Genomic DNA, 16,140 nt, shown 5'->3' on the forward strand with positions numbered 1-16,140 from the left:
ACCCATGGGCTCCTTTCAGAACGTTGCCTGGAGCAAGGAGGGCGCCCAGGGCCAGGCGGGTCCCGGAGTCCCTCAGCTTCTGGAAGGGCTAAGAGGTGCAGCAGGCTTCCCGGGTGCAGCAGCCCCAGCTTGGCTTTCACAGGCTGCTCTGCTTGTGAGTGTGTGTGTGCTCTGCGTGTGTGTGTGTGTGTGTGTGTGTGTGTGTGTAAGTAGGGGGCGGGTCTTCGGGCCAGACACGCCCCCACCGGCCTTAAAACCCGCGAGCCTGCGTCCGACCCGCCGCTGCTCGCGCTCGCGGGGACTGCCACGCTCCGCGCGGCCCGCAGCCCCGCGCCTGCCGCGCCCCGTGCTGCACAGCTGCCCATGGCTGACCTGAGCTTCATCGAGGATGCAGTCGCCTTCCCCGAGAAGGAGGAAGACGAGGAGGAGGAAGAGGAGGAGGGCGTGGAGTGGGGCTACGAAGAAGGTAGGCTCGCGGGCTGCTGTCGCAGCTTCTCCGCCCCACGCTGTCCCCCGCCTTCCCCTCCGAGGCTTCCCGACCGCGGTTCGCACCTGCTGTGCCCGGGTACCCCAGCCCGGAGCAGACCTGAAATCCACTTGCTTCCTAGGCATGGGAAGTACAACCAAGTGCGACTTAGAAAACGCGTCCCGAATTGCAAGCTGGATCGGTGCTCTTGGAGACTTTGAAAGGAGTTCCCTAAATCTGTCCCGGAAGCCCAGGACTCCTAATAGCCATTAGTGCCCATGTTTACTGTATACACGGAGGGAAAAAAGCGCAAAGGAGTCCATAAATATGTGCATGGGTACTGTATTTGCTTTTTAAACAAGTTGTGCTCCGGAGCACCAGGAGGTTTCCTCTGTCTCTGAGCATGTTTCTAAGTATTGCACATAATAGAACTGATGATCAGAGGAAATTCCTGTGGTGTTATTTCTAATCACTTAAAGATGACTTAAGTTTTCCACATCCCTATATCAAGGCATCCGTGTGCACAGACACAAACACACAGTAAAGGATTTTATGTGTGGTATCAAATTTGACACCAGATCACTCACATAATGAGTGTAAAAACCCACACAGGTCTCTCATATTTCGTTTACACACAGATGGTAGTTGTAGCTATAATGTCCAAGATTATGAGTTTTTATGTTATATTGTACTGTTGTTAACTGAAACAAAAACCTATTCTCAATTTTTGTCATTTTCCTGTCAGGTGTTGAGTGGGGCTTGGTATTTCCCGATGCTAATGGGGAGTACCAGTCTCCCATCAACCTAAACTCCAGAGAAGCCAGATACGACCCCTCACTGCTGGATGTCCGCCTGTCTCCAAATTACGTGGTCTGCCGGGACTGTGAAGTCACCAACGATGGGCACACCATTCAAGTTATCCTGAAGTCAAAATCAGGTATTTTGGAAAGTGTGTTTCTGCACCCTTGTGAGCAAGTGGTCAGTCTCTGATATACCTTGTAGGGATTTAAAGGGGATACCGATGTAGTTTCTGTCGTCATAGTTTTTTTTTTTTTTTTTTACAAGATACATTTTCTGGAAATTATTTTCTAAAATAGCTGTGAAGGGCTAAGAGGGTGAAGTGATGGCTATCTCAGCTGGCTGTTCTCCCAAAGCCGTGCCTGGAGCTGCCTCTGTTGCTTGGACAAACATTTACCCAACTGTGGGGAAAGCAGTTCATACACAAGCATGCTTATTTGATTTTTTCTGCTGTGTATCTTGTTCCAAATTATTGATTAGCTAAAATCATTTAATTGTAATTCTTCGTTTCACTGGTTCGTGAAACCAAAGATCAGAATGTATTGATGATGTCGTTGATGTTGTCCGTGTTCAAGATAAACGGTTCAAATTAAAATTTCCCTTCTCTATTAATGTCAAGGATAATTTTAATAACAGTTAAACTCAGCCAGATATTTAAGTGTAAACCTAGCTCTTGGTTTTGTTTGGTTTTAACTCATACACCCTTCTTTGTGAACCTAGTTGAAATGAATCTGAGATGGTTTGTGGAAAAATTAAATTTCCAGGGACATTGGTGTTCAGCTTAATTGTAGGAGAGATGAATGCAGATTGAAAAAGCAATCACTACCATTATGTTTTTCAGAGGGACAATGACTGTTTTCCTCCTGGAAAGAATGGAACATTAGAGGGTGTTGAATGTTGATGTGTGCTTCAGCGGGGGTGTGCTTGCATTAACTTCGACTGCTGGATTAGGTATTTTAAATCATGAAACCTTCATGTCTGACATTAGGCAATGAAGGTATTAATCCCTTCCTTTAACTCATCATGTTTCAGCGCTTCGCTTTCTTCAAAATCTGTGAGACAGAACATGCATTCTTCGAAGCTGTTGTGAGTTTAATCAAGGTGGGGACAGCTCCTAAAGGACAGTCTGTGCTTTGTGTGGAGTTAGGATGCTTCTTCCTAAGTTCACACATTGAACTTGGACCTGAGCTTAAATCACAATGTTTTGGAGATGTTTATCTCTGGTCATGGTGTATTTCATATTACCGACTACTTGGTGTACTCACCCCTCTGTCCTTTCTTCCTGTGACCTCCACTCCTGAATGGTAGGAAGAACCGACCTTATTTCTTTCCTGGTCCTGGCTTTGTCCTCCACTCCTTTGGGGACTTTCCTCCCTCACATGCCCTTTCTGTCACGGCAGTGATCTCTCAATATTTCAGCAAACTTAAAAGTTAATCGGTGCTGTGCGTGGTGGCACACACCTTTAATTCCAGCACTCCAGAAGCAGAGGAAGGTTGATCTCTGTGAGTCCAGGCTAGCCTGATTTACATAGTGAACACTTATCTAAAAAGACAAGTAACTGAAAAACAATGTCTTGATTAGTTTATCACCTTTTTTTTAATTTATTTTTTTTAGGACATTTCAGCTACTTTAAACTATGAACACCATTTATTTAAGGAAGTATTTTCTTTATCAGAATGGACTACAGACATAATTTGAATAGTTGGTTATTTCTACATTCTCTAGCTATAGCCTATCTTACTCTACCTACAGCTTGTTTTTCTCTCGTAAAAACTATCCTGAGCCTCTAAGAATTATTTTTTTGTTCTTTGAAATCATGATATAATGATACCATTTCCCTTCCTTTCTCCAAATCCTCACATACCTTTCCTTGCTCTCTTTCAAGCTCATGACCATTTTTTTATTAATTGCTGTTATATATATATGTAAATGTACATACATATGAATTCCTAAGTATCTAAACACAACCTGCTCAGTCTGTATGCTACTAGATGTTTGTTTTCAGGCTGAACCTTTTAAAATGGCTTCTCTTTTATTTCCTAATAACATGTGTATGTTATTCTGATACTTAAGAGCTCTCCAGGCTCCCTGCCATAGAAGGGCAGGGGGGTCTTATAAGCCTCTCCTGTCCTAGTTTTGCCCCAAATGCCTACATTACGCCATTAGTAAATTAATACTCACTATTAATTATTGGTATGACCTTGCATCTGCCATTTCTGATCAAGACCATATTCTGTTTCCTTCACGGGACAATGCTTTCCCCTGGAGTTACTGTATTTTTATTTATTTATTTTTAAAGTTATCTCACAGGAATTCACCTTTTAACTCTTGACAGACGATAGGTCTTTTCTCAGGACATTCAAAGGCACGGAAGGAATCGTCCTTCCTTTCCTCTTGTCCTTTTTCCCGCCCCTTGGAGCTGTTCCTCTCCGTCTGGATTGACACTGAAAAGTTAACACATACACACTTTTCCTTTTCGTTCTCACACTTTTAGTTCCTAGAACCTAGTGCTGGTAGTTTGCATTAATGTCCTGTCGAGTTTCACTGTTCAGGGTCTCATGAAAACGAGTCCTTGCTTCCTTCTTTTCTGTGGCCTTCAGCCTGGATTTTGCTTGTTCTGGGTTCTTCCTCATTCAGTTCTGGCCTTTCATCTTGAGGTTCTTCTCAAACATCTATGGATCTGGCTTTCCGCTGCTACTTAAGAACCATTCTAAAATGCGGTCTAGAAGTTCGGTTAACAGAGGCATAGGCTGACACATGGCCACTGATGGAAGCAGACAGTGATCTGACTGTGCTGGAGAGGTAGTTCTGGAGGCTGGCTCAGTGTTCTTGGAATTCACCTGCTTGTTGTTTCTGTTTATTTTTTTGGGGGGGGGACAGTGGGAAGGGAGGGCTGGCCTACATGTGGATGTTAGCATTCTGGCTGTTGTCAACGGTCAAGAGAGTATCACCACACACTGTGTTCCTATTCTCTGTTCCTCTGCCAGGGACTGTAAAGACAGATATTTGGCTGTGGAGAATGGGGTGCAGAGTGAAAGGCTCCTTTTAGAGACCTCCATTTCCTGTTTGCAGTTTCCTACCCTGCGTTTCCACCCACATCCAGGCATACCCAATGCCCCTCAGCTCTAAGTCTGTCCTGGGGTCTGTCCCGCTGTGACAAAATACATCTGACTGTGACTTATAAATAATAAGAACACTTTAGTTAGTTCCTGTTGCTGTGAAGAGACACCATGACCACTGCAACTCTTATAAAGGAAAACATTTAATTGGGTGGTTTACAGTTCAGAGGCTCAGTGCATTATCATCAAGGTGGGACATGGCAGTGTGCGGGCAGACATGGTAGAGAGAGATACCTGACAGTTCGACATCCCGATCAAAAGGCAACAGGACATGGTCTATCTCACTTGGTGTAGCTTGAGCATAGGAGACCTCAAAGCCCACCCTTGCAGTGGCACACTTCCTCGAACAAGGCCACACCTACTCCACCAAGACCAGAGCTTCCAATAATGCCATGTCCTTTGGAGGCCACTTCCTTTCAAACCACTACAAGGAGTTTCTGTTTTCCAGTCCTGGAATCTGGGACTTCTCAGCTCCGGGTGTGTGCAGATGCGGCATCTGAGAACATTCTCTGCTGCATAGACAGCACCTCATAGCCGTGTCCTCAAGCTGCAGAGGGCGAAGGGGGCAAGCTCTCTTGCCATTCTCCAGGGCAGGATGCTCATTGCCTAAGTATCTCTAGCATGACTGCACTTGGGAGCTGGCTTCAGGAAGCCACGCCCTGTGGTGGGTGTGCCTCTAGGGGACATCTCTGCTGAAATTCTGTTTTACTAAGTCAAAATTCCAGGCCAACTATCAGTGTCCTTGGTTTCTTTGGCATTTCTCTGCTGCTTTTAAATTCTACCCTTGGCCACTGTGCCCTTGCACATCCCCCCTCTTTTGTGAGGCTCGAGGAGGGAGGAGAGCACTTCTCATCCAATTGGAGGTATTTCCTGAAAGCAGTGGGATGTCTTTTAAACTTTATTTATTTATTTATTGTTTTTAAGGTAGGATCTCAGTAAGTTATCCAGTCTGGCCTGAAAAAGCACTGTGTATTGGAGATGGTTTTGAAGTCCTAGCAATCCTCCTGCCTCTATCTCCCACGAGGTAGGATTATAGGCATGAGTACCATGTCCCACTCACATGATTTTAAAAAACTTACTGTTTTAATTATTATTTTGTTATGTGTGTGTGTGTGTGTGTGTGTGTGTGTGTGTGTGTGTTGAGGGTTTGTACATGAGGAGGTGAGAGGGCAATTTTACAATTCTATATCTCTTTCCACCTTTACATGGGTTCTTGGGATCAAATTCAGGTTACCAGGATTCACAGAAAGGGCTTTTACCTGATGAGTCATATTTTGCACAAATTATCTTTTTAAAGTGAAAAACAATACTTGTATGATAAGCACAGCTTTCTTTTCTTAGGAATTAAAGCAAGCTTTTATTAGTTGTTGAGATCTTAGTTTCCCTGAGGATATCTGTGGTGGTGGACATTTAGTCATTTTTTTTCTTTCCTTTTACTTTTTTTTTTCTGTGTTTATTGTTAAAAAAGCAAAACAGAACAAAACAAACCAAAAAAAAAAATCACAAAGAATTACCCCAAACGATGACACCATTTTTTGTAGTATAATTGCAGTGTCGTGCTTCACAAACCAAAGAGGTTAGTGTCACCCTAATGACGCAGTTCCTGCGTGCGGTCGCATACAGGGACAATGCCTTCCGGTGAACTGGGGCATTCTTGATCCAGCACCCAGCCTCTCTACCTTGCAGCTCTTCTGAGATGTTCTCAGGCTGAGACCACAGATCATCTCCCCCATGCTCTCCCCAGTGGGAACTGGAAAACCTTTTGGACTCCTGCTCTGCTGGGTTTGAAACGAGAAGTGTGGAAACCTAGATGGTCTCCAACAGTCACCTGAGGGTTGTTTCAGTTTGACTTCTTTCTCCCTGCCGTTTCTTCATACCATCCTGGGCTGTCTAGCTTCCTCCTCAAGGCTTCTCTCACATAGGCTCTACAGTGTAGAGAATGTGTGCTGCTTTGTTTCGTGTTGTTTCCGTCAACAGACTGGCCCTACGTTGTCTACCCCTCAGCAGGTTGGGGCAGCCTGTGCTTGAACAGCCAAGGGAAGGAAAGTCAGTCCTCACAGAGGGACACATTCTGCGCTTGAGCAATTCCACAAGTCAGAAAGTTCTACGGCTCCCCCATGATGTCCATCTTAGAGTTCTGGACCCGCGTAGAGCATATGTATCAGACTTTCACAGGCATCCTTTGGAAGGCCACTGTCATTCCATCAGGCAGACGGCATTTTTCCTTTCTGACACTGTTGCTGTTTCTTACTTACGAATTCTTGGCCTTAGCCTTGCTTCTTTTTAGGCAGCTTCTCTCAATTTAAATTATCCCATCTACCCTTTGCCTCTGGGCTTTTATCTTCCTCTGTTCTGTATGCCTTTCTTTCCTTCTTACTCCACGGGCTGCTGTGCAGCTAGGTGGCTGTCCCTTGAGGTCCTCTCTTCTTCTTTTCTCACTCCTCCATCCCCTCTTTCCAGATTTTTCCTATTTATTCTCTCTGCCTGCCAGCCCTGCCTGTCCTTTCTTGTGCCTAGCTATTGGCTGTTCTGGTTTTTATTAGACAGGTCTTTTAGACAGGCAAAGTAACACACCTTCACAGAGTTAAAATGCACCATAAAAGGATGTAACACTTCTTTGCATCATTAAACAAATGTTCCACACCATAAACAACTAATCTTCAACACGACACATGCTTTGGGTGTGGGCAGTATAAGTTAGAGACAGCTATGGAAGGAAAATTGTTCAGGGGAAATTATTAGTGAAGGGTTTGGGGAGGAAGTAGAATTTGAAGCCATCTTTTAAAAAATAGTATTCTAATGATTTATTATTTACAGAAATACCAAATAAGACATTTACAGACTATTATTGGTAAGGTTTCACTTCTTCCATGATTTGAAACATTTCAAAATGCATTGTTAGTTTCATCTCACAAAAGTAGAAAGTAGCAGAAGTACATATTTAAGGAAATGTTTAGATCAATGATTCCAGCATTGTTCCAAGTAAATATATAAATTCACTGGTTTAATTTCTGACACTTTTACTCCAGTGTAGAGATGGTTCTAATGAAGTGTTATGTAGTCAAAATAAATATTAACACTTTTTAAAATATTTAAAGTAAATATTATTACTAAATAATGAGTAAAATTTCTCAACAGCATAACAGATGGATTTCAAGTCATTTTCTTTTATTAATTTTCAGATGTTATAAACAAACTGTATAACAACCATTATGAACTATCTCAGTTTAAAGTCTGTTCATGCAGAGGTTGAAATTTTTTCACCTTGTTTTAATTTTGCGTAATATTTCCATCCTCACAGTTTTGTCCTTTGCATAATGAAAGACAATGATGACAGTGAAAATTGGATTAAGTTAAATGAAATATGAGATGTTATGTTAAACTTTATTTCACATGAACTGTTTCAATACTATTCTCTTAGAATAAATCTTCCTTACATTTTTGTTTTATTTTACATATCGATCCCAGTTCCCTCTCTCCTCCTCCCATGCACCCCCATCCCCCCTTGAAGTCATCTTGAAGGGTAAATATGCTTGTAGATTGGTGAGACATGGAGCAGAGAGCTGCAAGAAATATAAGGATATGGGGACAATGTGGAGATGATTGTATAAGAAAGGCAGCCCTTTTAGCACACCTGGAAGATGTATTTGTGCTGAGGGGCTTAATGGGAAATACAAGGGTGAGGGTCCATGAACAGGGTCTAAAGAACAGGACTTCTCCTCTCCCGTAGGAGTTGTAAGCAGATTGATCTAGGAGAACTGAACTAACATGGCAGCACAGTCTGAGTTGGGATGTAGGAGAGATTAGGATCTGCTTAAATTCAGTGAGAGAAACTAAGTCACCCAAGACTGAGGCTATTTCGGTACCCAGTGGAAAAGTAGTGCTGGCATGGGCCTTTGCTGAGGTGTGGTCTGTGTGGTGAGTGTGTGGAGTAGGGGAGAGCAGGAGAGCGATAGAGATGGGCAGCAGTGAGAAAGAACCTCGACACAGAGCCATGGCTTGGGTCTTCTCACCATCTCTCTTCACTGGCTAGGCCTGCCCAAAAGTCGCAGCGTTCCCCTGGGCCCGGAGTCTGGCCCATTTTCATGTCCTGCTGGTCACGGCTTGACCAGGCCACTTTTCCTATCATCCCTTGAGCTGAAGAAATTATCTAAAGCTGTCATATACATGGATGTTCAGTTTAACTGAAATGTGAAGGAATTTTCCAGCCACTGTTTTTGAATTACATGGTAAATTTGTTTTTATCAAAGGATTATGAAGCTTAGACGGGTTTAGGTAAATGTTTGTTCATCAAGTTGTCATGATTCTCAAATTTTATAGAGCATTCCTTTGGGAGCTCTTTCTGTGTCTCTTAAGCATCGTAGTGGGGTCCATTAAGGGCAGATAAGAAATAGGAACCAGTAGCAGCGGCATCAACTAATTGCAGATTCGTCTCCCACTTGCTCATTTCCTTTGTCACCCTAAGGAAATGCAGCAGGTCATCAGAGGCATCTCTGTTGTTTCATTGTAATTTCATTAAATTTGATGTCATCTCAATAAGGAATCTGCCTAGCTGTGTCCTAGCATCGCTGTCCAGATTGTGGTGTGCAGTGATGTTGGAAAGGACACTGCTGGGTTGATGGTTTTCCTTATATACAACAGCTGCAGCAAGGAAATGTGTGTGTGTGTGTGTGTGTGTGTGTGTGTGTGTGTGCGTGGGCGTGTGTGTGTGTGTGCGTGGGCGTGTGTGTGTGTGTTAGTTCATTCTCACAAGGCAGTAGAATTTAGGTGTCTGTCCCTAACTCACCTCCATGGTGGGTTAGGCTCCAACCCTGTGTTTTGTCCTGTCCTTTCTAACAGGGTGACTGTGGAAGGCTGCATTGATCCTTCAAGCCCACCTTTCCCCTCTGGCCATAGGCATAAGAACACTAACCCTAGGGATATGTTGTGGCGGGAGGGCTCTGAATTCCCGTGCCATAGTCTTATTCTGAAGACCATGCATTCTGACCCCTTACTTTGGATGTTTTCACTTCCCCTTGCAGAATTACCGTCTTTCCTGGATACTCTATCCTCCTGAGTTGGTAGAAAGATGAGAACCAAACTTGTAAGGGTTGAATCTCCCACTTTTACAACGAAATTTAGGGTTAGTTCTCTGAGAGGGACAAACAGATGTCTCTCCCAACGAAGGGCCATTTATCGACCAATTACATCCAGGGCCAAGGGTGAAAACTGGCCTGAGTTAGTCCCCTGCAGTATCTCAAGGCGGTGACCAAATAGGGACAAATCCTCTACTCTCTCCCCTCGCCCCAACCCTTGGAACTTTACCATGTAGGCCCAAAGATGAAAGAACTGTAGCCCCAGCCAGCCCCTGCCAGCCACAGGCAATCAGATTATAATGTAACTGCTACTTGCTAAGCCCATCATAGCCAGAACGACCTAACTGCTCTGAAACTCCCCTTGGCGGTGCTTAAAAGGAGTATCCATGCTCCCCTCAGGGTTTTCGCCATGTTGTGCAGGTGCAAGACCCTGCATATACTATGGTAAATAAGCCCTCTCGCTGCTTACGTACGTGTCTGGTGGTCTTTTGTGGGACAGCTTGAAGACCCTAACACATGATGTGAGAAACAGCTTCATCTTCCCTCTATTTCCTGACATGTCGTTTCTTCATGTTCTCTTTCTAACTTATTTTCTGACTGTATTGCAGGCAGATCAACACAAGCCCAGTTAGAGCAGGTTCTTCGGTAAGAATTAACCAGACAGACAGACAGACACGCTGCTGTCCCTTCCCCAGTTCACTCTCACGCCTATTGCATTTGAGGCGGCGATGGAGCTGATCCCAGACAGATTCCAGGCTCCCAAGTGAATAGTGCTCTGGATGGACCCTTCTTCTAGGGTGTTGTCCGTGGAGGTTGTCAGCTATTGTGTAAAAGACCCTGGAAATTCGTAACTGGTATTGTTTTTGAATTAGGAGTCGCTAGAGTAGAAACGTAAGTATTGAATTAATCTTCTTTTTTTTCATTGAAATTAGCCATTGCTTTATGATACACTTTATTTCAAGTTTTGACATAGGCACTTTCTAGGGACTATTCCAATACTGATGTAATTGCTCAAGTACAGTTTATCGTGAAGGTGTGTTTTTCACCATACTTTGGGGGTCTCCTTGCTTGTGTCCTGAATCACACTCAGAAGTGAGCACTAACGGGGGCCTGGTAGGACTGATGCACAGTTCCAGTCCAGGCGTTGGCAAGGCAGTACATGTGATATGCTGAACGGCCATTGGTTTTTAAGGCTAGGATTTAATAATAGATTGTATCTGTTTTCTATTTGTATTTTATTTTCTCGAGACAGGGTTTCTCTGTGTAGCCCTGGCTGTTGTGGAACTAACTCTGTCAACCAGGCTGGCCTCGAACTCACAGAAATCTGCCTGCGTCTCCTTCCCATGTGTTGGGATTAAAGACCTGTGCTACCACTGCCTGCCTGGCAGATAGTATTTATTTTTATTTTACTGGTGTCTGTGTGTGTGTGTGTGAGAGAGAGAGGGGGGGGAGAGAGGGAGAGAGAGAACCTGATGCATGGTTACCTGTGTGCGGGTGCTGAAGAGGCCAGAAAGTGTTGGCTCCCCTGGAGCAGGAGTTGAGGAAAGTTGCAGGCTGCCTCATGAGGGTGCTGGAAACCAAACTGGGGTCCTCTGCAAGAGCAGTGAGCGTTCTTAACCACCGAGCCACCCTCCAGCCCCCATTGGTTGTATTAATATTAATTCTTCTTGAATAATTTTATTAGCTTATTCCTTTCCTCTGATCAGAAGTCTGCTAATGCCAGTGGGTGACCTAAAGATGTGGCTTAGCAGGCTGGGCGTTGGTGGCAAATGCCTTTAATCCCAGCACTTGGGGAGTCAGAGGCAGGCAGATCACCGTGAGTTCGAAGCCAGCCTGGTCTACAAAGTGAGTTCCAGGACAGGCTCCAAAACAATACAGAGAAATCCTGTCTCAAAAAACAAAAAACGAAGCAAAACAAAAACAAAAACCTGACCCTCCCAAATCCCCCAAACAAACAAACAAACAATAGATGTGGCTTAGATAGCTCTTTGGCAGAGGACTGATTTGTTCCCTGACCGTATTCCTGTCTGTTGATCAGTGCCCAGCTTAAATGCCACAGTTAGGGGACCAGAGAGATGACTCATTGATTAAGAGGCAGTACTATTCTTGCGGAGGACCAGAACCTGGTTCCCAGCACCCACATTAGGTGGCTAGTAACTGACTGTAACTCCAGCTCTAGGGGATCTGACACCCTTTCTTGCTCCGTGAGCACCTTCACATAGTTTAAAATAATTTTTTGAAAGACTCTCAGGAAGGAGTTATTTGAAAAAGCAAAACAATGTAAAATATACATGTTATTCTCAAGGCCCCACCTGAGTAGCAAGCATAGGAATTTTAGTGAATTTGGGGCAGATTGAATTCATCTCAGTTGTAATGTGTTTCTCATTTTGACCCTCCAGATTCAGTCTTAGAACTCAGGGCAGCTTTTTGGGTCAACAAGAACTGCATCATCAAATGCCACTTGTGTATAATAAAGCTTATGACATCATTCAGCAGTGCCATTTTCCTTTTTTCAGTTCTGTCGGGAGGACCGTTGCCACAGGGACATGAATTTGAACTGTATGAAGTTAGATTTCACTGGGGGAGAGAAAACCAGCGTGGTTCTGAACACACAGTGAATTTCAAAGCTTTTCCCATGGAGGTAAGAGCCATAGTCTTGTAAACATCTCATTACTAAAGAATTCAATAATTTACTGAAAATGCTTGTTTTGAAAGTAGGTGTGTAACTCTTGAATTTTATGTCTGTGCTAAGACAAGAGTGTCTTGTCAATGTCAGCTTGGGACAGCTAATGAGGCCACCTGCCTACTTCCTGGGCCCAGAGTACTCAGGGGGATGGGCCACAGATGAGCACTCATGCCTCCTCAGGTCATAGAGAACACACACAGACACACACATATACACGAACACACACACAGACACACACGCACAATGCACGCACACACACGTACGCACGCATGCACAGACACACACACAGACACACACAGGCACACACATGCAGACATACACAGATACACACACTCACACACACACATGCACAGATACACACAGGCACACACATACACACATGCACACACACACACAAAGGCACGCATATGCACAGACACACACGAACACACACAGACACAGACACACATGCACACACATGCACACACGCACAGACACACACGAACACACACAGACACAGACACATTCACACACACATGCATGCACACGCACATGCAGAGACACACATGCACACACACAGACACACATGCACACACAGACACACACGCTCACACACAGACACAAACATACACATAGACATACACACAGACACACATACACACAGACACACACACATGCACACAGACACACGCACACGTGCTCACATGCACATGCACAGGCACACACACACACACAGACATACACACACCCCTGAAGTATTCCCTATAGCAATTCCTTCTTCATGAATTCATATGCGTTCTTTAATTCCCGTGTTGAAGTTTCATGTCTCCTATTGTACTTTTTCTAGGTTCCTCAATCAGGTGGAATCCATCATCCCCTTTCTAATCTCTCAGTGGCCTTGATAGCTTCCTGTCATGTGCTCATCCTGTGGATTGACACATGTTGAGTCCATTGACTTCATAGCTGTGGTATTTTGACAAGGTCTACTATTCATTCCACTGCTGACTCTTATCATGTACCTACTGCCAGGGTCATCACAAAAGTTCGTGAGTTGATGGATGTCCCTGTTGGAGCCCGACTTGCTTGTATTTCTTTCCATAAGAAATCTTAGCTCTTCCCAAGGAAGCTGATGTTCACTGGGATCCAAGAGCCTGTTTGCCCCCTCTTTCTCCCTCTTACCCTCCTTCTCTCCCTCCCTCCCTCAACTTCACCTCTATGCAGAATCATATAGACAACCATCTAGTGGATTTTCCGATTTGGATACCTGGCAGATATTACTGAATATCACCTTTTGAGAAAGAACTATTGTGAGGCTTACTGCAATACTAGGCTTCTTTGTCATCCACACTGTGGATGCACATCATAATAAGTATGTTCCCACTCCTGGCTGGACACCATGTGTAGATATGCCTCCATGATTCAAAATCACTACTGGATAATTTTATAGCCATCATATGTGGACTGGACAGTATTACACTGGGATATTTCTCAGCATTATCCTAATAATTGCTTACAAATCCCCTCAGAAGCCCCAGATACCCATGCCACTAAAAAGAAACCCAAGCTTTAAAACTGAAAGACGGCATGCTTCAAGGATGCAGGGAACCCTGGATGGCAGGTGCATTGAAGAGGGTGTGAAGTGTGCCTCAGGAGTTCAGGGAGAGAAGACGGCCTCCCGTGTCTGTTGAGGAAGATTCCATGTTCCTCCTTGCTTTTCTTTTTCCCTCCACGGCATAGAGACACCCTCTCATTTCTACTGTTTTTAAAGAAACGGTTCATGTTAGCCTGGCTTCTGTCCTGTCCTGTCCTGTCCTGGGGGATGGTACCTGAGAAAGAAGACTGTGTCCCCCCACAACACCGAAGAGGAAGGGAAGACATCATGCCTGGCAGTGGGATACAGGGGTCAGGCCAGAGGCGGGGATGGAGCAAGCGCTGGCCTCCTGCTGGGGTTTCAAAGTCCATGTCATCATTTTGTTCTGACCAGTCCTCAGAGGCAGAGGTTCAGGGGAGATGGGCAATGGAGCAGCTGGGACTGCAGACAGGATTCCAGGCTCCCCTCGACACAGTTCATGGCCTTGGGGAGGTTTCCTTATATTCTGGGGTCAGCGGTCTGTGCCCTGTTTCTGGGCAGTCGGCTAGAATTTCCTGACCTAGTGTTTAGCCACTCGGTGGTGCTTGAACTGCTCCATCCCATTAAGCACAGGAAACGGTTTATTTTGAGTGAAGATTAAATTCCGACAGTGAGGCTTTGCTTCTGAAGGGATATTTATACTCGGGATAATGGAATTACTGGCTTTATTTTTCCAAAGCCGTTAAGGAGCGATGCTTGTATTCTTTGTTACCCTAGATTATCTTTGATGCGATCTGAGGGGAAATACTTACGTCAGTCATCTGTCGTTTGCTTGGACAGTGTTCTATTGGTGTGTAAATGCTGTGGCTTCACAGGGTTTAGAGGAATACTGCTGCTCTGCAGCTCTTAAGCATGAAGGATATAGGGCTTGGAGAGATAGCGTAAAAGCACCCATGAATCTCACAGAGGACCCCAGTTCTGTCCTATGGCTTTCAGCTGCTTGTAACCCCATCTTCCCCCTCTTCTGGCCTCAGCCACCACTGCCTTTATGTGTCCTCTCTCCCTCTGTTCCTCTCCCCCTCTCTCTCATCTCTCCCCTTTCTCTCTCTCATCCCCCCATCTCTCTCTCTCTCACACACACACTTAAGAATGAAAACTGACAATCTTACAGTAAAATCCAGGCTATGGATAAGGAGCTGGATTTTAAGGGGAAGGTTCTCCTGGGGTGGTGGCAGAGAGGAGAGAGTATGCCGAGTGGGAGAACATTTCAGAGTCTGTAATGAGATGGCAGATGAGTGGTTGCTTGGATAACTCTGTACCAATCTCCAGTCCTGAACAGTCACTAAGAACATGTCAAATGTGAAAATGTAGCTAGCAGGATGGGGGAAGGTGAGGGGACCATGTATCCTGTTAAACAGGAAGATTTTTCACCTTTCCTGGCTTGAGGATACTATGCATCTTCTCTTAATTCTTCTCTTTTTCCTCCTTCCCTTTCCTCTCCTTCTCCTCCTTTCTCTTGCCCTTTGCTTCTTTCCTCCCCTCCCCCTCTTCTCCTCTCCTTCCCTTTTTCTCCTCTTCCTCTTTCCCTATTTATTTATTTATTTATTTATTTATTTGTTTGTTTATTTATTTATTTTTGTGGTTCCACGTGTGGAACCCAGGGGCTGCATCCTCTACCCCAGCCATATCCCAGCTCTTGTGTATATGTTAAGACTACTGTCAGAATCACCTTTTTTTTTTTTTCCAATTAGGAATAGTTTTGTATCATCATTAAAATTAGTTCTCCGAGAATTCAGGCTAGTGCTATAACAGTAGCATACCTGGCTCCATGCACCTTTTGTGTGTGTGCGCGCGCGCGCGCGTGTGTGTGTGTGTGCGTGTGTGCGTGTGCGTGTGTGTGCGCGTGTGTGTGTGCGCGTGTGTGTGTGCGTGCGTGTGTGTGTGTGTGTCTGTGTGTGCGTGTGTGTGTGTGTGTCTGTGTGTGTGTGCATGTGTGTGCGCGTGTGCGTGTGCGTGTGTGTGTGTGTGCGTGCGCGTGTGCGCGCGCGTGTGTGTGCGTGCGTGTATGTGTATGTGTGTGTGCGTGCGTGCGTGTGTGTGCGTGCGTGCGTGTGTGTGTGCGTGCGTGTCTGTGTGTGTGCATGTGCGTGTGCGTGTGCGTGTGTGTGAGTGTGTGTGTGTGTGTGTGTGTGTGTGTCTGTGTGTGCTTATTTCCTTTTCTTCCAGTTTTTTAAGAGATCTTCTCATTTCCTCTTTAAGGGCCTCTATCATCTTCATTAAGTTGTTTTTAAGGTCATTTTCTTCTGCTTCAGCTGTGTTGGGATATGGCCGGTGTAGAACCGCTAGACTCTGGTGGTGCCATATTATCTTTATGTTGTTGAATGTGTTTTTATACTGTCATCTTCCCATCTCTTCTTCAGTGGGTGCATGTGGGGCCTCTCCCGGT

At 44.9% G+C, this 16,140-nt stretch overlaps 1 protein-coding gene across 1 annotated transcript in view; it reads left to right on the forward strand.

Annotated features, from left to right (window-relative positions):
- Window positions 1-245: 245 nt before the first annotated feature.
- The window catches only part of Ca8 (carbonic anhydrase 8), an 85,919-nt gene continuing 70,024 nt past the window's right edge, over window positions 246-16,140 (forward strand). Inside the window, exons 1-3 of the mRNA XM_051197404.1 lie at window positions 246-466; window positions 1,212-1,403; window positions 11,976-12,100. Of these exons, the coding sequence (XP_051053361.1) occupies window positions 364-466; window positions 1,212-1,403; window positions 11,976-12,100 (420 nt within the window). The 5' untranslated portion in view covers window positions 246-363. The remainder of the gene's footprint in view (window positions 467-1,211; window positions 1,404-11,975; window positions 12,101-16,140) is intronic.

The sequence above is a fragment of the Phodopus roborovskii genome, unplaced genomic scaffold, assembly GCF_943737965.1.
Source record: "Phodopus roborovskii unplaced genomic scaffold, PHOROB, whole genome shotgun sequence".
Lineage (NCBI taxonomy): Eukaryota > Metazoa > Chordata > Mammalia > Rodentia > Cricetidae > Phodopus > Phodopus roborovskii.